This window comes from Hemitrygon akajei, chromosome 7, assembly GCF_048418815.1.
Source record: "Hemitrygon akajei chromosome 7, sHemAka1.3, whole genome shotgun sequence".
NCBI lineage: Eukaryota > Metazoa > Chordata > Chondrichthyes > Myliobatiformes > Dasyatidae > Hemitrygon > Hemitrygon akajei.
Window position 1 is genome coordinate 170,217,503 of NC_133130.1, and position 16,571 is coordinate 170,234,073.

Here is a 16,571-nt window from a genome sequence, read left to right on the forward strand (position 1 = left end):
ATTAACCTACTAAATGGTGTCTTTTGGACTGTGGGAGGAAACCGAAGCACCCGGAGGAAACCCACACACTCACTGATGCACCATCAATAACTCACGCTGAGACTTAGGAAGCGAGATATCGGCTTTTATTGACTGGAAGAATAAACAACACTACATCCTGGGGAAAATGAGGGAGAGCAGCAGCCCACAGTCGCCTTTATACAGGGGTCTGTGGGAGGAGCCACAGGAGCAGTCAGCAGGGTCTGTGGGAGGAGCCACAGGAGCAGTCAGACAGGTATATCTAGTTCACCACACTCACAGGGAGAACGTACAAACTCTTGATGGTGCCAGAATTGAACTATGAAGCCCAGAACACCCTGAGCCGTGATAACGGCATGCCAACCGCTACACCATCGCGTACCCCTGCAAGTCCAAATACAAGCAGGAGATAGAATATAAAATTAAATAAGTGGTGAAGAAAGAGAGCCAAAATTGTGAGGTAGTGTTAGTGGGTTTTTTGTCCGTTCAGAAATCTCATGGCAGAGGGGAAGAAGCTGTTCCTAAACTGTTAGCTGTATGCCTCAGGCTCCTGTACCTTCCCCTGTTGGTAGCAATGAGATGAGGACACGTACTGGGTGATGGGGGTCCTTAATGATGGATGCCACCTTTTTGAGGTATCTCCCTTCGAAGACGTCCTCGATGCTGGGGAGGGTGTTGCCCATGATGGAGCTAGCTGAGTTTACAAACCTCTGCAGATTTTTCCAGTCCTGTGCAGTGTCACCTCCACACCAAACAGGAATACAACCAGCTAAAATGCTCTCCCCCGTACATCTGTAGAAATTCGTGAGTGTCTTTGGTGACATACCAAATCTCCTCAAACTCCTAATGAAGTATAGCCACTGTTGTGCCTTTTTAGTAATTGCATCAATATGTTGGGCCTGGGAAAGAACTTCAGAGATGTTGATGTGCCAGAACATAAAACTTGACACACTTTTTCTACTGCTGACCCCTTGAGGACTGGTGTGTCAGCCGTACAGTACAGGGCAAGTCATTGGCATATCTATAGAAGAGGTTAATAGATTCTTGATTAGTAAGGGTGTCAAAGATTACAGGAAAAATGGGGTTGAAAGGGATAATAAATCAGCCACAATAAATGGCAGAGCTGACTCAATGGTCTAATTCTGCTTCTATGCTATAATAATGAGAGGAGGACATGTCCTGGCTGGTATCAGGCTTAACTTGGCTTCATCGCACCGTTCCCCTAAGTACAAAGCTAACATTTCAAAACTATGAGCTGAACTCTCTTACTGCACTTACCTTGACACCACATGTCTTTGCCAACGGTTGTGCACTGAACTCACCTCTGACCAAACTCTCAACAGGATTCATATAGGTGCCTTCACCAGGATGCCTCTGCTTCTAGTTCCAGAATAAATATCCTTTCCTGCCAATTTTATATTCTCTGTATTACCCATAGAAGCACCACCCACCCTGCTCATGGACCGTTTGCCCCACTTCCATCAGGGAGGAGGCTATGCAGTATCCACACCAGGACCACCAGACTTAAAAACAGTTACTTTTCCCAAGCTGTAAGGCTGATTAACACCTCCACCCAGTAACCCACCCCTCCACACCCCAAGCACCACTACTTTATCATTTCCTGTCAGTCACCTTATGTACAGACACTTCTGTGCCTAGTGTCACTTTATGGACATATAATCCATATTGTAGGGTTGGAGGGTAGATTCAATGCATTTCATCACCAGTCGAGGTGACACCATCAGAGCACAGTCGAGTGGTGTTTCTGCAGATGGCCGTGGTTTATATTGGTCCAACTTGTTGTTCTGATCGGTCGAGCTGGCCACTAGTTTCCGCTGGGTCCCGGATAACCAGATAGCTGAGTGATCTCCACTGGCCCGGATCCCTGGTTATCGGTTCCTCAGGTGTCCTCACTCACCCCTCAGTCCCAATCCCACAGACATCTAGGTTTGTAAGTTGTGTCCAGATCAATATACTTGTTAGTAGAGTCTTCCGTTGAGAACCAACCTCCTGTGAAGTCTCTTGATTTCTTGCTTTTGCACGAATCAGACCAATGTAAACGCGAACACTTGGCAAAGCATTAGAATATTAGAACATTAAAAGTTTTTGACAAGAACAGGCCATTCAGCCCAACAAAGCTGGCCAATTTCATAATCATATAGTGTGTTGAAAATATCTATGGAGTTCAGATTTGAAAGACTCTAAGGTACTACTCTCAACTACACAACTAGGTAGTGTGTTCCATGCGTCCACAACTCACTGTGTAAAGAAATGCTTTCTGATGTTAGTCTGAAATCTCCCCTTAACCAGTCTCCAGCCCTGTGTCTTTGTTGATGGATTAATTTTGAAGTAGCAGCTGGCATCCACCTTCCTTACACCCTTGATGATTTTGAACACTTCTATCATGTCTCCTCTCATTCTGTGTCTACTTAGGCTAAAAAAAATGTAATTCTCTCAATCTTGCTTCATAACTCATATTTGCAGACCTGGAATGAGTCTAGTCACCCTTCTCTGGACTCTCTACAGTGCCTTCACATCCCTGACACAATATGGAGACCAGGATGTTACACAGGCCTCCCAAGCCCATATTACAGCTTGAGGAGAACGTCACTGGACTTGAACTTCACTGAGCGCATTATATAGCCCAACATTCTATTAGCCTTCCTTATCGCTTCTGTGCATTGTCTGGATGTTGATACTGGTGAGTCTACCAGGAAGCCCAAATCCTTCTCCTACAATGCACTTTTTAACTCAAGACCCCCCCCCCCCATTGTATATTTATATGTAATATTTTTACTTCCCATGTGTAATACTTTATATTTACTTACATTAAATTTCATCTGCCATCTATCTGCCCACATCTGGATTTTATTTAGATCTAATACCACTCAACTGTGCACTGACGATGTCACCTCGATTGGTGATGAATCATTTGTGATCTAATTCCAGGCTCAGTGAACAAACAGTCAGCCTGAGCTACCAACCTTCTCTGTCATTTCAAACAATCAATCTATATCTATAAGCTTTTGTATTTATTCTGTTTTGTATTTTTATTGTGTTCTTTATCTTACTGTGTTTTTTTGTGCTGGAGTAACAATTATTTCAATCTCCTTTACACTTGAGTACAGGAAATGACATTAAACAATCTTGAATCTTGAATCTACGGTATATGTAACTAAAACAATATCAATCTGGTTTCAGCTCACCATAAACAAAGTGAAGATTTATCTGGTCACAGAAAGTTATCATGTTCTAGGCTGAGGATAATCCAAACCCAGTATAATTTCCGTCGACATCATGTTGCTTTCGTTAGCAATTTCCCTTGTAACTGACGAGCTATATACACACCAACAGCAAGCTGCAAAACCTGGTGTGAACGGACAAAAAGCCAATCATTTCTTCTAATGTTGGCTCAATTCCTTTAAGTATATACAAAGTGGCCACTTTATTAGGTACACCCGTACACCTGTTCATTAATACAAATATCTAATCAGCCATTCATGTGACAGTAACTCATAAAAGCATGCAGACATGGTCAAGAGGTTCAGTTATTGTTCAGACCCAACATCAGAATTGGAAGAAATTTGATCTAAGTGACTTTGACCATGGAGTGATTGTTGGTGCCAGATGGGTTGGTTTGAGTATCTCAGAAACTGCTGATCTCCTGGGGTTTTAGAGACAATAGTCTCTAACATTTACAGAGAATGGTGTGAAAAACAAAAAAAAATCTGGTGAGTGGCAGTTCTGTGAGCGAAAATGCCTTGTTAGTGAGAGAGGTCAAAGGAGAACGGCCAGACTGGTTCAAGCTGACAGGAGGGCGACATTAACTCAACTAACCACACATTACAACAGTGGTGTGCAGAAGAGCATCTCTGAATGCACAACATGTTGAACCTTGAACTGGCTGGGCTACAGCAGCAGAAGACCACAAACTTATACTCAGTGTATGTATTATCCCGTCCAAAAGATACGTAATGCATTTTCCCTCCACTCATCAGAAATGGTCCTGTCTTCATCTTCCTTCCTTCTCAAAGTTCAAAGTAAATTTACTATCAAAGTACATGTATGAGATTCATTTTCTTGCAGGTCTTTACAGTAGAATGAAGAAATGCAATAGGATCAATGAAAAACTGCACACAAACAAACTTTCTCTCTTTTTCTATTCCCTGTTCTGGTTTCCCTCTCATACCATCTCTTCTCCTCACCTGCCCATAACCTCCCTCTGGTTCCTCACTCCTTCCTTTTCTCCCATGGTCCAAAGTCCTCTCCAATCAGATTCCTCCTTTGTTACCAAATAAGGTGTGAGCTGTTATGAATCCATCAGACAAAATTTGGCAAACGTTAGTCCCATCGTCAGATGAAATAATCACAAGAGCGTGGAAACTGGCCATTCGGCCTTTCCGCCTTGTGATGGTGTTTATGTTCATGAGCCACTTCCAGCAGCTCTGTGTGTTGCCTCAAAGTTTTAAGCTCTGGTCTGCAAGTAACTAGTGTTCATGGTTTCATAGACTATTTGGAAGTCTGATGGAAGAGGGGAAGAAGCTGCTTCTAAAATGTTGAGTGTGTGTCTTTAGGCTCCTCCCCCTCAATGGTAGTAATGAGAAGAGGGCATATCCCTGAAGGTGAGGGTCCTTAATGATCGATGCCGTCTTCTTGAAGCACCACCTCTACAGGATCAAAGTTCAAGGTAAAATTTATTATCAGAGTACATATATGTCACCATATACTATCTGAGATTCTCTTTCTTCCAAGAATTCACAGAGAAATACAGTAGAATCAATGGAAAACTACAGTGCAAAAGAAGACAATGTGCAAATATAAAAAGAAATAATAATAAATAAGTAAATAAAAATGCTGAGAGCGTAAGCAGTAGAGTACTTGAAGTGAGTCTGTAGGTTGTGGAATCAGTCCAGTATTGAGGTGAGTGAAGTTATCCACACTGGTTCAGGAACCTGATGGTTGAAGGGTTGTTCTTGAACCTGGTGGTTTGGGAACTAAGGCTCCTGTACCTTCTTCCCCGTGGCAGCTGTGAGAAGAGAGTACAGCCCAGATGGTGGGAGTCCTTGAAGACGTCCTCATTGTTGAGGTTTATGCCCGTGAAGGAGCTGACTGAGTCTACAACCCTTGGCAGCCCCCTGCAATCCTGTGCACTGGAGTCTCCACACCAGGGTGTGACACAGCTCAGCCTACTGAGCTGGGTTCAGTCTTGTAACATTTATAGAATTTTTTCCCATTTATTTTTGGCTGCTTTTTCTGTGTTTTGCACGTTACTGGCCATAAACCATTGGCACGCAAAACAAACCTCTACAAAGATAATGTAGCTCTGCAGTAATTATTCACCAGTATCATATGAAACTTTCTTTTAAAACCAACTGAATTTCAAGAAAAATTAAAAGCCTGGAATTGGTTTTACAATCTGTAAACAGATTTCATGTTTGAGGATTCACGTGAAATGTATAACTTAGCTATACAGAATTATGAGGGGTATAGATAGAGTATATATAGAGATGTATATAGATAGAGGGGTGCTGTATATATAGATAGATAGGGAAAAGCAAGCTTTTTCCACTGAGGTTGGGTGGGACTACAACAGGAGGTCATAGGTTAAGGGTGAAATGTGAAAAGTTTAAGGGGAAACTTCTTGACTCAGAGGGCAGTGAGAGTGTGGAACAAACTGCTAGTTTCAACACTTGAGAGAAGTTTGCATGGATGGTAGAGAAATGGAGGGCTATGGCCCCAGTGCAGGTCAGTGGGAGTAGGCAGTTTAAATGGTTCGGCATGGACTAGATGGGCAGAAGGTCTTGTTTTTATGCTGCACTTTTCTGTGACTCTAATGAGAAATATCCAAAATTATATCCAGGAGAGACTAAGACTCAAATCTGTCGCCTTGAGTTTTTTTTTTGTGGAAACATGAATCCTGGACTTGTCCGAAGCTTCAGAATGGATGGGTGCACCTCCTGCTTGGAGCTTTAATTCTGCTGTAGCAGGCACTGCACTAAACTCTGCTTGTTACTGCTGTAAAGAAACAAAATATCATTCATATCAGATCTGCCAGCCAGACGAGGATGGGTTTCAGCACTCTAGAGATAAGTGAAAATTAAATGCCAGGGTGACCTCAAATCTGGTAACTGTAATTTGAAGTAGCTGGAGTCAGGGTCAACATGTTTGTCTATTACCTTCCAATCGCTTGTTCCTGTTGTCCCTGAGTCACAGTGTAATTCCTCAAGCTTGTTATAGCTGGGGGAGGTAGTGGGGATAAGCTCCCACTAACTACTAAATGCTCCTAATGGTGTGCATTTCAAATAGCCTCGGACAACCAAGTCCGGCTCCTGGCCTTCACATGTGGCTTAGCTACTAAGCCTGGTGGAACTACTTCTACTGACAGGAGAAGGGGCAAAGGTGGGTTACTGGTGCCTTAAAGCCAGTCGCTTCAGGCAAATAGGACTTGTGAGCCGTGGTTGACAGCTCATCTAGGTGAAGGAAAGCTCTGATCTCAAACCTCTGCTCCTTTGCAGCTATACCCCTCTTGGGGAAGGCTTCAGGAGTACACCTCGAGGGAAAATCCAGAGCTGGAGCCCCTAAGGCAGTTCTACATTGAGTTCCAACACTGACTGGCAACTCCTGTGACACTGCTGGTGCCAAATTCTATCGGTCTCTGCCATTCCTTTGGGTTCATCAGATGCATAGACAGGGGAGCTTGCTCCATGGGCAACAGCTTGCTCTCCATATCGTACTGCCCTGGCTTGCCTGTGACAGCTAAGCACAACATCCATGGTTGACCCTGACCGATGGAGGGTGTCCTATTTGTCAGCAGAATTGTTAAATGAAATAATTTCACAAGTTCTCCTTTTTAAGCTGTCTCAGGAGAGAGCAGAAATCAGTTCCTCAGCCCTAATGATGATATATCCACTTGAAAGATCAACTGTTTATTCCTCTCCATAGATGCTGCCTGAGATGCTGAGTTCCTCCAGCATCTCGTGTGTATTGCTCAAGATTTCCAGTATCTACAGAATCTCTATTGTTTGTGTATTTCACTCACAGCTCAAGTCAAGTCAAGTCACTTTTATTGTCATTTCGACCATAACTGCTACATACAGTGCATAGTAAAAATGAGACATTTTTCAGGACCATGGTGTTACATGACACAGTACAAAAACTAGACTGAACTATGTAAAAAACAAAAAAAAAACTACTACACTAGGCTACAGACCTACCCAGAACTACATAAAGAGTACAAAACAGTGCTGGCAATATAATAAATAATGAACAGGACAATAGGGCAGTAAGGTGTCAGTCCAGGCTCTGGGTATTGAGGAGTCTGATAGCTTGGGGGAAGAAACTGTTACACAGTCTGGTCGTGAGAGCTGGAATACTTCGGTGCCTTTTCCCAGACGGCAGGAGGGAGAAGAGTTTGTATGAGGGGTGTGTAGGGTCCTTCATAATGCTGTTTGCTTTGCGGATGCAGCATGTAGTGTAAATGTCCGTGATGGCGGGAAGAGAGACCCTGATGATCTTCTCAAATGACCTCACTATCTGCTGCAGGGTCTTGCGATCCAAGATGGTACAATTTCCGAACCAGGCAGTGATCCAGCTGCTCAGGATGCTCTCAATACAACCCCTGTGGAATGTGATGAGGATGGGGGGGGTGGGAGATGGACTTTCCTCAGCCTTCGCAGAAAGTAGAGACGCTGCTGGGCTTTCTTTGATATAGAGCTGGTGTTGAGGGACCAGGTGAGATCCTCTCCCAGTTGAACACCAAGAACTTTGGTGCTCTTAACGATCTCTACCGAGGAGCCGTTGATGTTCAGCGGGGAGTGGTTGCTCCATGCTCCTGAAGTCAACAACCATCTCTTTTGTTCACATTCAGAGACAGGTTGTTGGCTCTGCACCAGTCCATTAGCCGCTGCACCTCCTCTCTGTAAGCTGAATCGGCGTTCTTGCTGAGACCCACCACGGTTATGTCTTTGGCAAACTTGACGATATGGTTCGAGCTGTGTGTTGCAGCACAGTCGTGGGTCAGCAGAGTGAACAGCAGTGGACTGAGCACACAGCCCTGGGGGGCAGGGGGCCGTGCTCAGTGTGATGGTGTTGGAGATGCTGCTCCCGATCCACTGCCCTTAATTCTGGGTTCTAGCAGCAAAGTGCTTCCTTGGTGCATGAAACAGGCCCTTTTGCTCAGCTCGCCCATGCCAGCAATGCTGTCTTTCCAAGCTGCTTCTGTTTGGCCCTGTTATCTATCTATCTGTGTACCTGTTCAGGAGTCTTTTAAATGCTGTTGTTGGACAGTCCTACAGCTCATTCCATGTCTGAGAACCTGTTAAATTTCTTGAGTTTGTTCCATGTACCCACTATCCTCCGTGTGGAAAAATCGCAAGGAAGTCCCAGACTAGGGGGCATGATGGAATTGCAGCTCTTCAATTGTGACAGGATTTACACGAGCCAGGGAATTCATTTCTGGTCGAGTGATGTGGCTCAGCCCCTGCCTGTGGTTCACATCATCCAGCAGCAGAGGGAGCCGCTGATCGCCTCTCAGCTCCTCTGCTGACGGAGACGGGCTTTGAACAAACAAGCACCTTCCAACATTGTGCCTCACTGGCCTCTCCCCATGACAGCTCAGGTTCCAAGACTGCATCCCCTAGTTATCCACGTGGAAATCCGAGCCACATCCTGCCTCAGAAGCTCAAGGAGTTATGTGGTGCCCACTGGAAGCTGATCTGTTGTTCAAACCACTTCTGGGTTTTGAGAATCTCGTGTGACATCACAGAGTGGTACAGTACAGGCCATTCAACCCATCATATGGATGGTACAGTATAGAAGGAGCCAATTCGGCTTATCATTATCACAGTAGAGAAAGAGGCTAATCAGCCTATCGTAGACATAATACCGTAGTGAAAGAGCCCATTAAGTACATTGAATGAATAGTACAATACAGAAGAAGGCCCTTTGGTCCAGCATAAATATAGTACAGAAGGAGGCCATTGGGCACATCATAGGAATAGTACAATACAAGAGGAGATACTTTGGCCCATCATGTATTGTACAGTGCAGAAGGAGGACATTAATCGCATTGTAAGAATAGTACATCTCTGCCATAGACAGTCCCAAGCCCTGCTGAAAAAGGAGGAGGGTTGGACATGGGGCTACCAACCCCATCCCGTAAAAACCCACAGCCACAGAAAGGCCAACAGAAGCTCCAAAGCCCTCATATCCTGGGAGAGGAAGCATCTTCAAAGGTTGGCTACATGTGGGGACAACATGAAAGACTCTCCCAGGGCAGCGGACACTGGCGAGCTGCTGTCAGCAGCCTCTGCCCTAGGAGGCGAGATGGGCTCTAGAAGGAAAAGAGGAATAGTGCAGTATATAAGAAAGCCTTTCACCCCTCAAGCAACAATTGAGTTTATCATGACCATCTTACGGGACACGTAAGTTGTTGTTTTGTGCCAGCAAACTCATAAAAATTACTATAAGATTCTATGTAAATGCACAGAAATCTTATAGCAGAAGGGAAGAAACTGTTCCTAAAATATTGAGTGTGAGTCTTCAGGCTCCTGCACCTCCTCTCTGATGGTAGCACTGAGAAAGGGCATGTGCTGAGTGGTAGGGGTCCTTAATGATGGATGCCACCTTTTTGAGGCATCACCTTCTGAAGATGTCCTTGATGATGGGGAGGATTGTGCCAGTGATGGAGCTGGCTGAGTTTATACCCCTCTGCAGCTTCTTTTGACCCTGTGCATTGACCCCTGCAGAACCAAGTATGATGCAACCAGTCAGCATGTTCTCTTCTGTACACTAGATCTCTGCCAGCTCAGTCACAGTTCCTCACTCCATGGGAGCTAAGGCTCCATTGGACACCTCCCCACACAGCTGTTCCCAGTGCGAGGAGACCTGTGTCTTCAGATCGCGGAGCAGTTATATTTACCTTTACTTCACCTTCTTCTGAACAGTGACTACAATTCCCGCCCACGTTTACGAATGGTAGATAACTCATGAAGTTCATGGCTCCTAATGGTCAAAATCAAGACACAACTCACCGTGGCTCCTAACTTCCCCGTTTACTATGAGTTTGACCAAACAAGTAATGTCCCTCTCCGGAGTGTGGCAGCTCACGTTGGCTGTTGGAGTTATTGTTCCCTGTGAGTCTTCAGTCTGGTGAAATCAGTGCAAAACAATACCCATAGGACACCGGAGCAGAATTAGGCCACTTGGCCATTGGAGTATGCTCTGCCATTCCATCATGGCTGATTTATTTTCCCTCTCAATCCCATTCTCCCCATAACTTTTCATGCCTCTGACTAATCAAGAACCTATCAACATTCTGCTTTAAGTATACCCAATGGCTTGGTCTCCACGGCCATCTGTAGCAATGGATTCCACAAATTCACCATCCTCTAACTAAAGAAATTCTTCCTCATCTCTGTTCTAAAGCATGTGCCCTCTGGTCCTAGACTCCCTACTATTAGAAACATTTAGTCTATCTAGGCCTTTCAATATTTGATAGGTTTCAATGAGATCCCCCCCCCCCCTTATTCATCTAAACTCCAGAGAGTACAGACCCAGAGCCATCAAATATTCCTCATACATTAATCCTTTTCTTCTTGAGATCATTCTCATAAACTTCCTCTAGACCCTTCCCAATGGCAGCAAATACCTTCTTAGGTATTGTGCCCAAAACTGCTCACAACACTCCAAATGTAGTCTAACCAATGCCTTATAAAGCCTCAGTATTACATCCTTGCTTATATACTCCAGTCCTATGTAAAAACCTGCAAAATAAGGATCTCCAGGGAGTGGATTTTTGAAGTGTAGATCATGTGCATGACCTTGTTTTATAGCAGCAATTTTCCTGTTATTTTGTTTAATCTGCTCAGAGGGTTTGCCTGCACACACCGTTCTCCTTACAGAAGAGTATCATGTCTCCATAGTGTTTATTGGAGAAGAAACCTGTAATGAGTTCCTTGGGCCTGTGCTAGGTCCAAGGTTTTTAAAGCATCTGAAATGGATTATTGCGCTTTAACGAGAGTAGTTAATCGTTTAAAGTCCTTGTGTTTTTCTCGAGTGACTCACTCTTTGTAATGCGATCTCCTGGTGCTTTCTGTTTAAGCTTGTTAAGTTTATTTTGATAAGCTATTATTTAAATGCTTGCCCAATTAGCACTAATCATTGGGTCCTAGCTTTGGCAGTGGTACTTTTCATGGTGTCGCTCAGCTGAGTCACCGATGTTCTTTTGGAATCATAAATAAACTCTCATCACTGTTTCTACCTCAGCACCTCGATGCTCACTTTGACCATTAAAACATGGAGGAACTGTCACAAACTCTCACATCCCCAGAAGATCCTATGATTTCAGTCTCTAAGGTCCACCACCAAGGACATGAAAGAAGGAAGAAGGTACAGGAGCATCAGGACTCACACCACCAGCTTCATGAATAGTTATGACTCCTCAACCATCAGCTTCTGAACCAAAGGAGATAACTTCACTTGCCCCATCTTAGAAATGTTCCCACAACCAGTGGATTCACTTTCAAGGATTCTTCATCTCATGTTCTCACTATATATTACTTGTTTATTTATTATTATTATTTTTATTTCTTTCTTTTTGTATTTGCACACTTTGCACTCTTGTTGATCGCCCAAGCTAGGCAGTCTTTCATTGATTCTATTATGGTTATTATTCTAAAGATTTATTGAGTATGCCCACAAGAAAGTGAACCTCTGCATTGTATATGGTGACATATCGGTACTTTAATAATAAATTGACTTTGAACTTTGAACGTCAAAAGTCTGTCTCTCCTCTGCACTTGGGTTCCAATATTGACAGCGCCCATTGTGACAAAGTCTTACCTGTGAATCTTCTTCGCATCTCCTAAGCCAGCTGAGGCTGACATCTCACCACCTTTAGGGTCACGAGGGAAATCTATGGTTCTAGCCTCCCACTGGAAAACAGCCATGAGTTTACAATTACTATAGGAAGGTAGGCATGAAGAGAGGCGCAAGTGACTGCGGGGCCTGGAATCTAGAGCAAGGAGCGATATGCTGGAAGACCTCAGCGGATCACACTTGAAAGGCGGGCATGGCTGGGGTCCTTGTGGCTGCACTTCTGATTTGCAGAGCATGAGAGGAGTCAAAGGAGATGTTGTTCAGGTTAAGTACAATTTCAGCTAACTGGATAGGAGTGTTGGGAAAGGGAAACTGGATGGATCTTTGTTGTGGAAAGAAATAGATAGAGGAATTTAAGATCTTCCTCACAGACGATGGGAGTCGATAAAAACTTTTAAAGACAAGCGTATCCAACCTTGTCTCCCTCTCACCAGCTCATGGTGAAATACCCTCTCCATTTCCATTATCAACAGAGACAAATAACACTCAGTGATAAGGTTTATGGCAAGAAATCTAACAAAATGTGTTAGTGATGGTCAGCAGCTCAGGCAACATCAGTAGTGTGAAATGTAAGTCCTCCCTGGATTACAGACCCCCCCAATTATGGGCACCCATGCATAGCACAAACTCCTAAACATATATTAAATTCAAATAAGAACCTGTCTTGAAAACCTGATTCAATGTAACTTCCCATTCAGTAATTATTTCTGAAGATCACGTAACCTATTTCATCACAGGAGACCACTTAAGAGAGTTACTTTGGAAACAGACAAGCAATTGCTTTTATTGAAATTGCGCAATGACACTCTATTAAATAATGTAACATCCACTGATACTTCAAGTGAAGGATGGAGATAGATAAAGATTTTTAAAGACAGGCATAAACATCCTTGTCTCCCACTCACCAGCTCACAGGGAAGTGTCCTCTCTGATTCCATGATCAACAGAGGTAAATAACTCCCAGTAATAGGGTTTATGGCAAGAAATCTAAGTGAAAGTGTTAGCAATGTCAGCAGGTCAGGCAGCGCCTGTAGTGTGAAATATAAGTTCTCTGCACTATTGACACTCATGCATGCCACCAAACTCCCAAAAATATTGTTGAATTTAAACAAGGACTCTATTGCACAATGTAGCAAGCATCCCAAGCCCATCGGAGCCAATCATTGAGTACGGGACGCTCCGATTCTGTACCATTGTAACTAGGCAGGGAGAGAAATTAAATAACTGTTCATGGTAACTGGCTCTCATCAAAACCATTCATTACAATACTGTGTTGGTATGGTCACTGTATCACATGATCTTGTGTATTTTCCAACTTATGAACAAAATTAACCAACGGATGACTGTGAAAACAGAACCAGTTCTTAACCTGAGACACCCAGTATGGAGTTATGTGTTTTTGCTTTATATGAATTTTGTTTACCTTACAAAATCAGTTGCAGTTTGAATGATATCATGTGTAAGGTGGGAAGAACTATGTTACCTATTGGGTTATTTAGGTTGCTTTTCACTCTACCAACTCTTCTCTTTTAGGAGATCGAGCTGATAGCATTCAGAGTATCAGGTACGTGTTCAGAGTGTCAGGTACGTGTTCAGAGTGTCAGGTACATGCTCAGAGTGTCGCATGTTCAGAGTGTCTGGTACATGTTCGGAGTGTCAGGTACGTGTTCGGAGTGTCTGGTACGTGTTCGGAGTGTCAGGTACATGCTCAGAGTGTCTGGTACGTGTTCAGAGTGTCACATGTTCGGAGTGTCTGGTATGTGTTCGGAGTGTCTGGTACATGTTCGGAGTGTCTGGTACATGTTCAGAGTGTCTGGTACATGCTCAGGTACAGTGACAGTGATGGTAGTTCAGAGTGTCAGGGATGTATGTATTCAGATAGAATGTGCTCTGACCAGTGACCAGCCCAGACATCAGAAGTTTGAGTGGAGGGAATTTCATTCACGTCCACTGTCCAAATAGAAAAAGGCAGCGGTAGATTGCAGAAGCGTAATGGAGCTCTGACCAATGGCCAATCCACATTTGGAATTGATTAGCAAGGGCAAGTTAAAGGCAGGCAGGAACAAACACTCTGGTCATCACCTGAGTGGACAGGGTTAGAGTGGTGATCTTGAGGCCTTAACTCCTCAAGGCTTCAGTGAGAGAATGCAAAAAAAAAGAAAAGCTGTAGGTAGAGGTTTTTTTCTTCCCTTCTTTACATCACTCAGCTAGGACGGTAGAGGTGCCAGGGAGGATAGTTAAATGCTCCTCTTGTGGGATGCAGGAGGCAAGGAGTCCTCCGGTATCCCTGATGACTACAACTGCGAGGAGTGCCCCAAGCTGCAGCTTCGAACAATCTGCATTAAGGAGCTGGAGTCGGAACTGGTTGAACTCCAGATCACTGGGGAGGCTGAAAGGGTGATAGCTAGGACATACAGAGAGGTAGTTATATCCAAGGTGCAGGATGCAGGAAACCGGGTGACAGTCAGGAAGGGGAAAGGGGTTAAGGAGCCTGTGCAGAGTACCCTGTGGCCATCTCCCTCAACAACAGGTATATCATTTTGGATACTGTTGGGGAGGGCGGGTTGACATAACAGAGAAAAGTCACAGTGGTTGGGTCTCTGGCACTGAGTCTGGCTCTGTGACTCAGAAGGGAAGGGAGAGGAGAGGCACGCCGTGGTGATAGGGGACTTGTTAGTCAGGGGGATGGACAGGAGGTTCTGTGGGCGAGATCAAGATTCCTGTATATTGCCTCCCGGGAGCCAGGGTCCGGGATATCTTGGATCGAGTCCGTGCAAGTGGGAGGGCGAACAGCCAGAGGTCATTGTCCATGTATGTACCGATGACACAGGTAAGATGAGTGACGAGGTTCTGCATAGGGAGTTCATGGATTCAGGTGCAAAGTTGAATGACAGGACCTCCAGGGTTGTGATCTCAGGATTGCTACCCATGTCACGTGCTAGTGAGGCCAGAAACAGGAAATTTAACACGGTTAAATGACTAAGGAGTTGGTGTAGGAGGAAGGGCTAAGGATTTTTGGTTTATTGGGTTCTCTTCCAGGCAAGGTGGGACCTGTACAGAAGGGACGGTCTGCACCTGAACTGGAGAGCTAGTATTATCCGAGTGGGAAGGTTTGTTACTGTTACATGGTGGGGTTTAAACTAGAGTTGCAGGGGATGGGAACCAGAGTGTCAGAACAGTTAGTGGAGAGGTTGTGGAGGCAGATGTTGGTAAGACCTCAGACAAAGTCAGGAATCAAAAGGTTGAGCATGGTGTGACTCGTGTCCTGAGCTGCGAATATTTCAATGCAAGAAGGGTCATAGGAAAGGCAAATGAGCTCAGGGTATGAATCAACAGCTGGAATTATGACATTGTAGCCATTAGTGAGACTTGGCTGTAGGAGGGGTAGGACTGGCAGCTCAATATTCCGGGTTTCTGTTCTTTTAGATGTGACAGGGCGGGAGGGATTAAAGGAGGAGGGGTAGCATTACTAGTCAGGGAAAACGGTACTCCATCAGTTCAGACTGGAGAATTCAGCTAGAGAATTGTTATGGATGGAACTGATAAATAGGAAAGGTATAACCACATTAATGGGGCTATATTACAGACCACCCAACAGCCCAAGGAATTTAGAGGAACAAATTTGTAAAGATATCATAGACTGTTGCAAGAAACATAAGGATGTGTTAGTAGGTGATTTTAACTTACCGTATATTGACAGGGAATCCAATACTGTAAAAGGTCTAGATGGGATAGAGTTTGTCAAATGTGTTCAGGAAAGTTTCCTCCATCAGTGCGTAGAAGTCCCAACATGCAACACTGAATCAGCTATTAAGGACTGAGACAGGATAGATGACAGAAGTTTGTGTAGGGGAACACTTTGCATCCAGTGACCACAATGCCATTACTTTCAGAGTAAATATGGAAAAAGACAGGTCTGGTCCGCAGGTTGAAATTCTAAATTGGAGAAAGGCCAATTTTGATAGTATCAAAAATGATCTGGCAAGTGTGGATTGGGATAAACTGTTTTCTGGTAAAGATGTACTTGGAAAGTTGGAGGCCTTCAAAAATGAAATTTTGAGAGGACAAAGCTTGTATGTGCCTGTCAGAATAAAAGGTAAGGATAACAAGTGTAGGGTACCATGCTTTTAAAGAGATATTGAGGCCCTGGTTCAGAGAGAAAAGGAGGTACGTTACAGGTACAGTCAAGTAGGAACAAATGAGGTGCTCATGGAGTACAAGAAATGCAAGAGAATACATAAGAAAGGAATCAGAAAGGCTGAAAGAAGACAATCCTAAGGGATTCTACAGGCATGTTAAGAGCAAAGAGATTGCAAGGGTCAAAATTGGTCCTCGGGAAGACCAGAATAGTAATCCATGTGTGGAGCCAAAACAGATGGGGGAGATCTTAAATACATCCTTTGCATCCTTATTTACTCAGTAGATGGTGAGATAGTGATTTAGATGCATATCATATTTTTTACTGAGTTAAGTATTATATGTAATTAGTTTTGCTACAACAAGTGTATGGGACATTGGAAAAAAAGTTGAATTTCCCCATGGGGATGAATAAAGTATCTATCTATCTATCTATCTATCTATCTATCTACACAGTCTATAGAAGTGAGGCAAAGCAGCATCAACTTCATGGACCCTGTACAGATTTGCTACCCTGAGGCAAATCAGGATGGATAAAT

General features: G+C 44.0%; 1 protein-coding gene across 1 annotated transcript in view; it reads left to right on the top strand.

Moving 5' to 3' along the window:
* adgrd2 (adhesion G protein-coupled receptor D2) overlaps positions 1-16,571 on the top strand; it is a 151,835-nt gene that overhangs the window by 131,004 nt on the left and 4,260 nt on the right. The window contains exon 25 of the mRNA XM_073052585.1: positions 13,429-13,459. Within this exon, the coding sequence (XP_072908686.1) occupies positions 13,429-13,459 (31 nt within the window). The remainder of the gene's footprint in view (positions 1-13,428; positions 13,460-16,571) is intronic.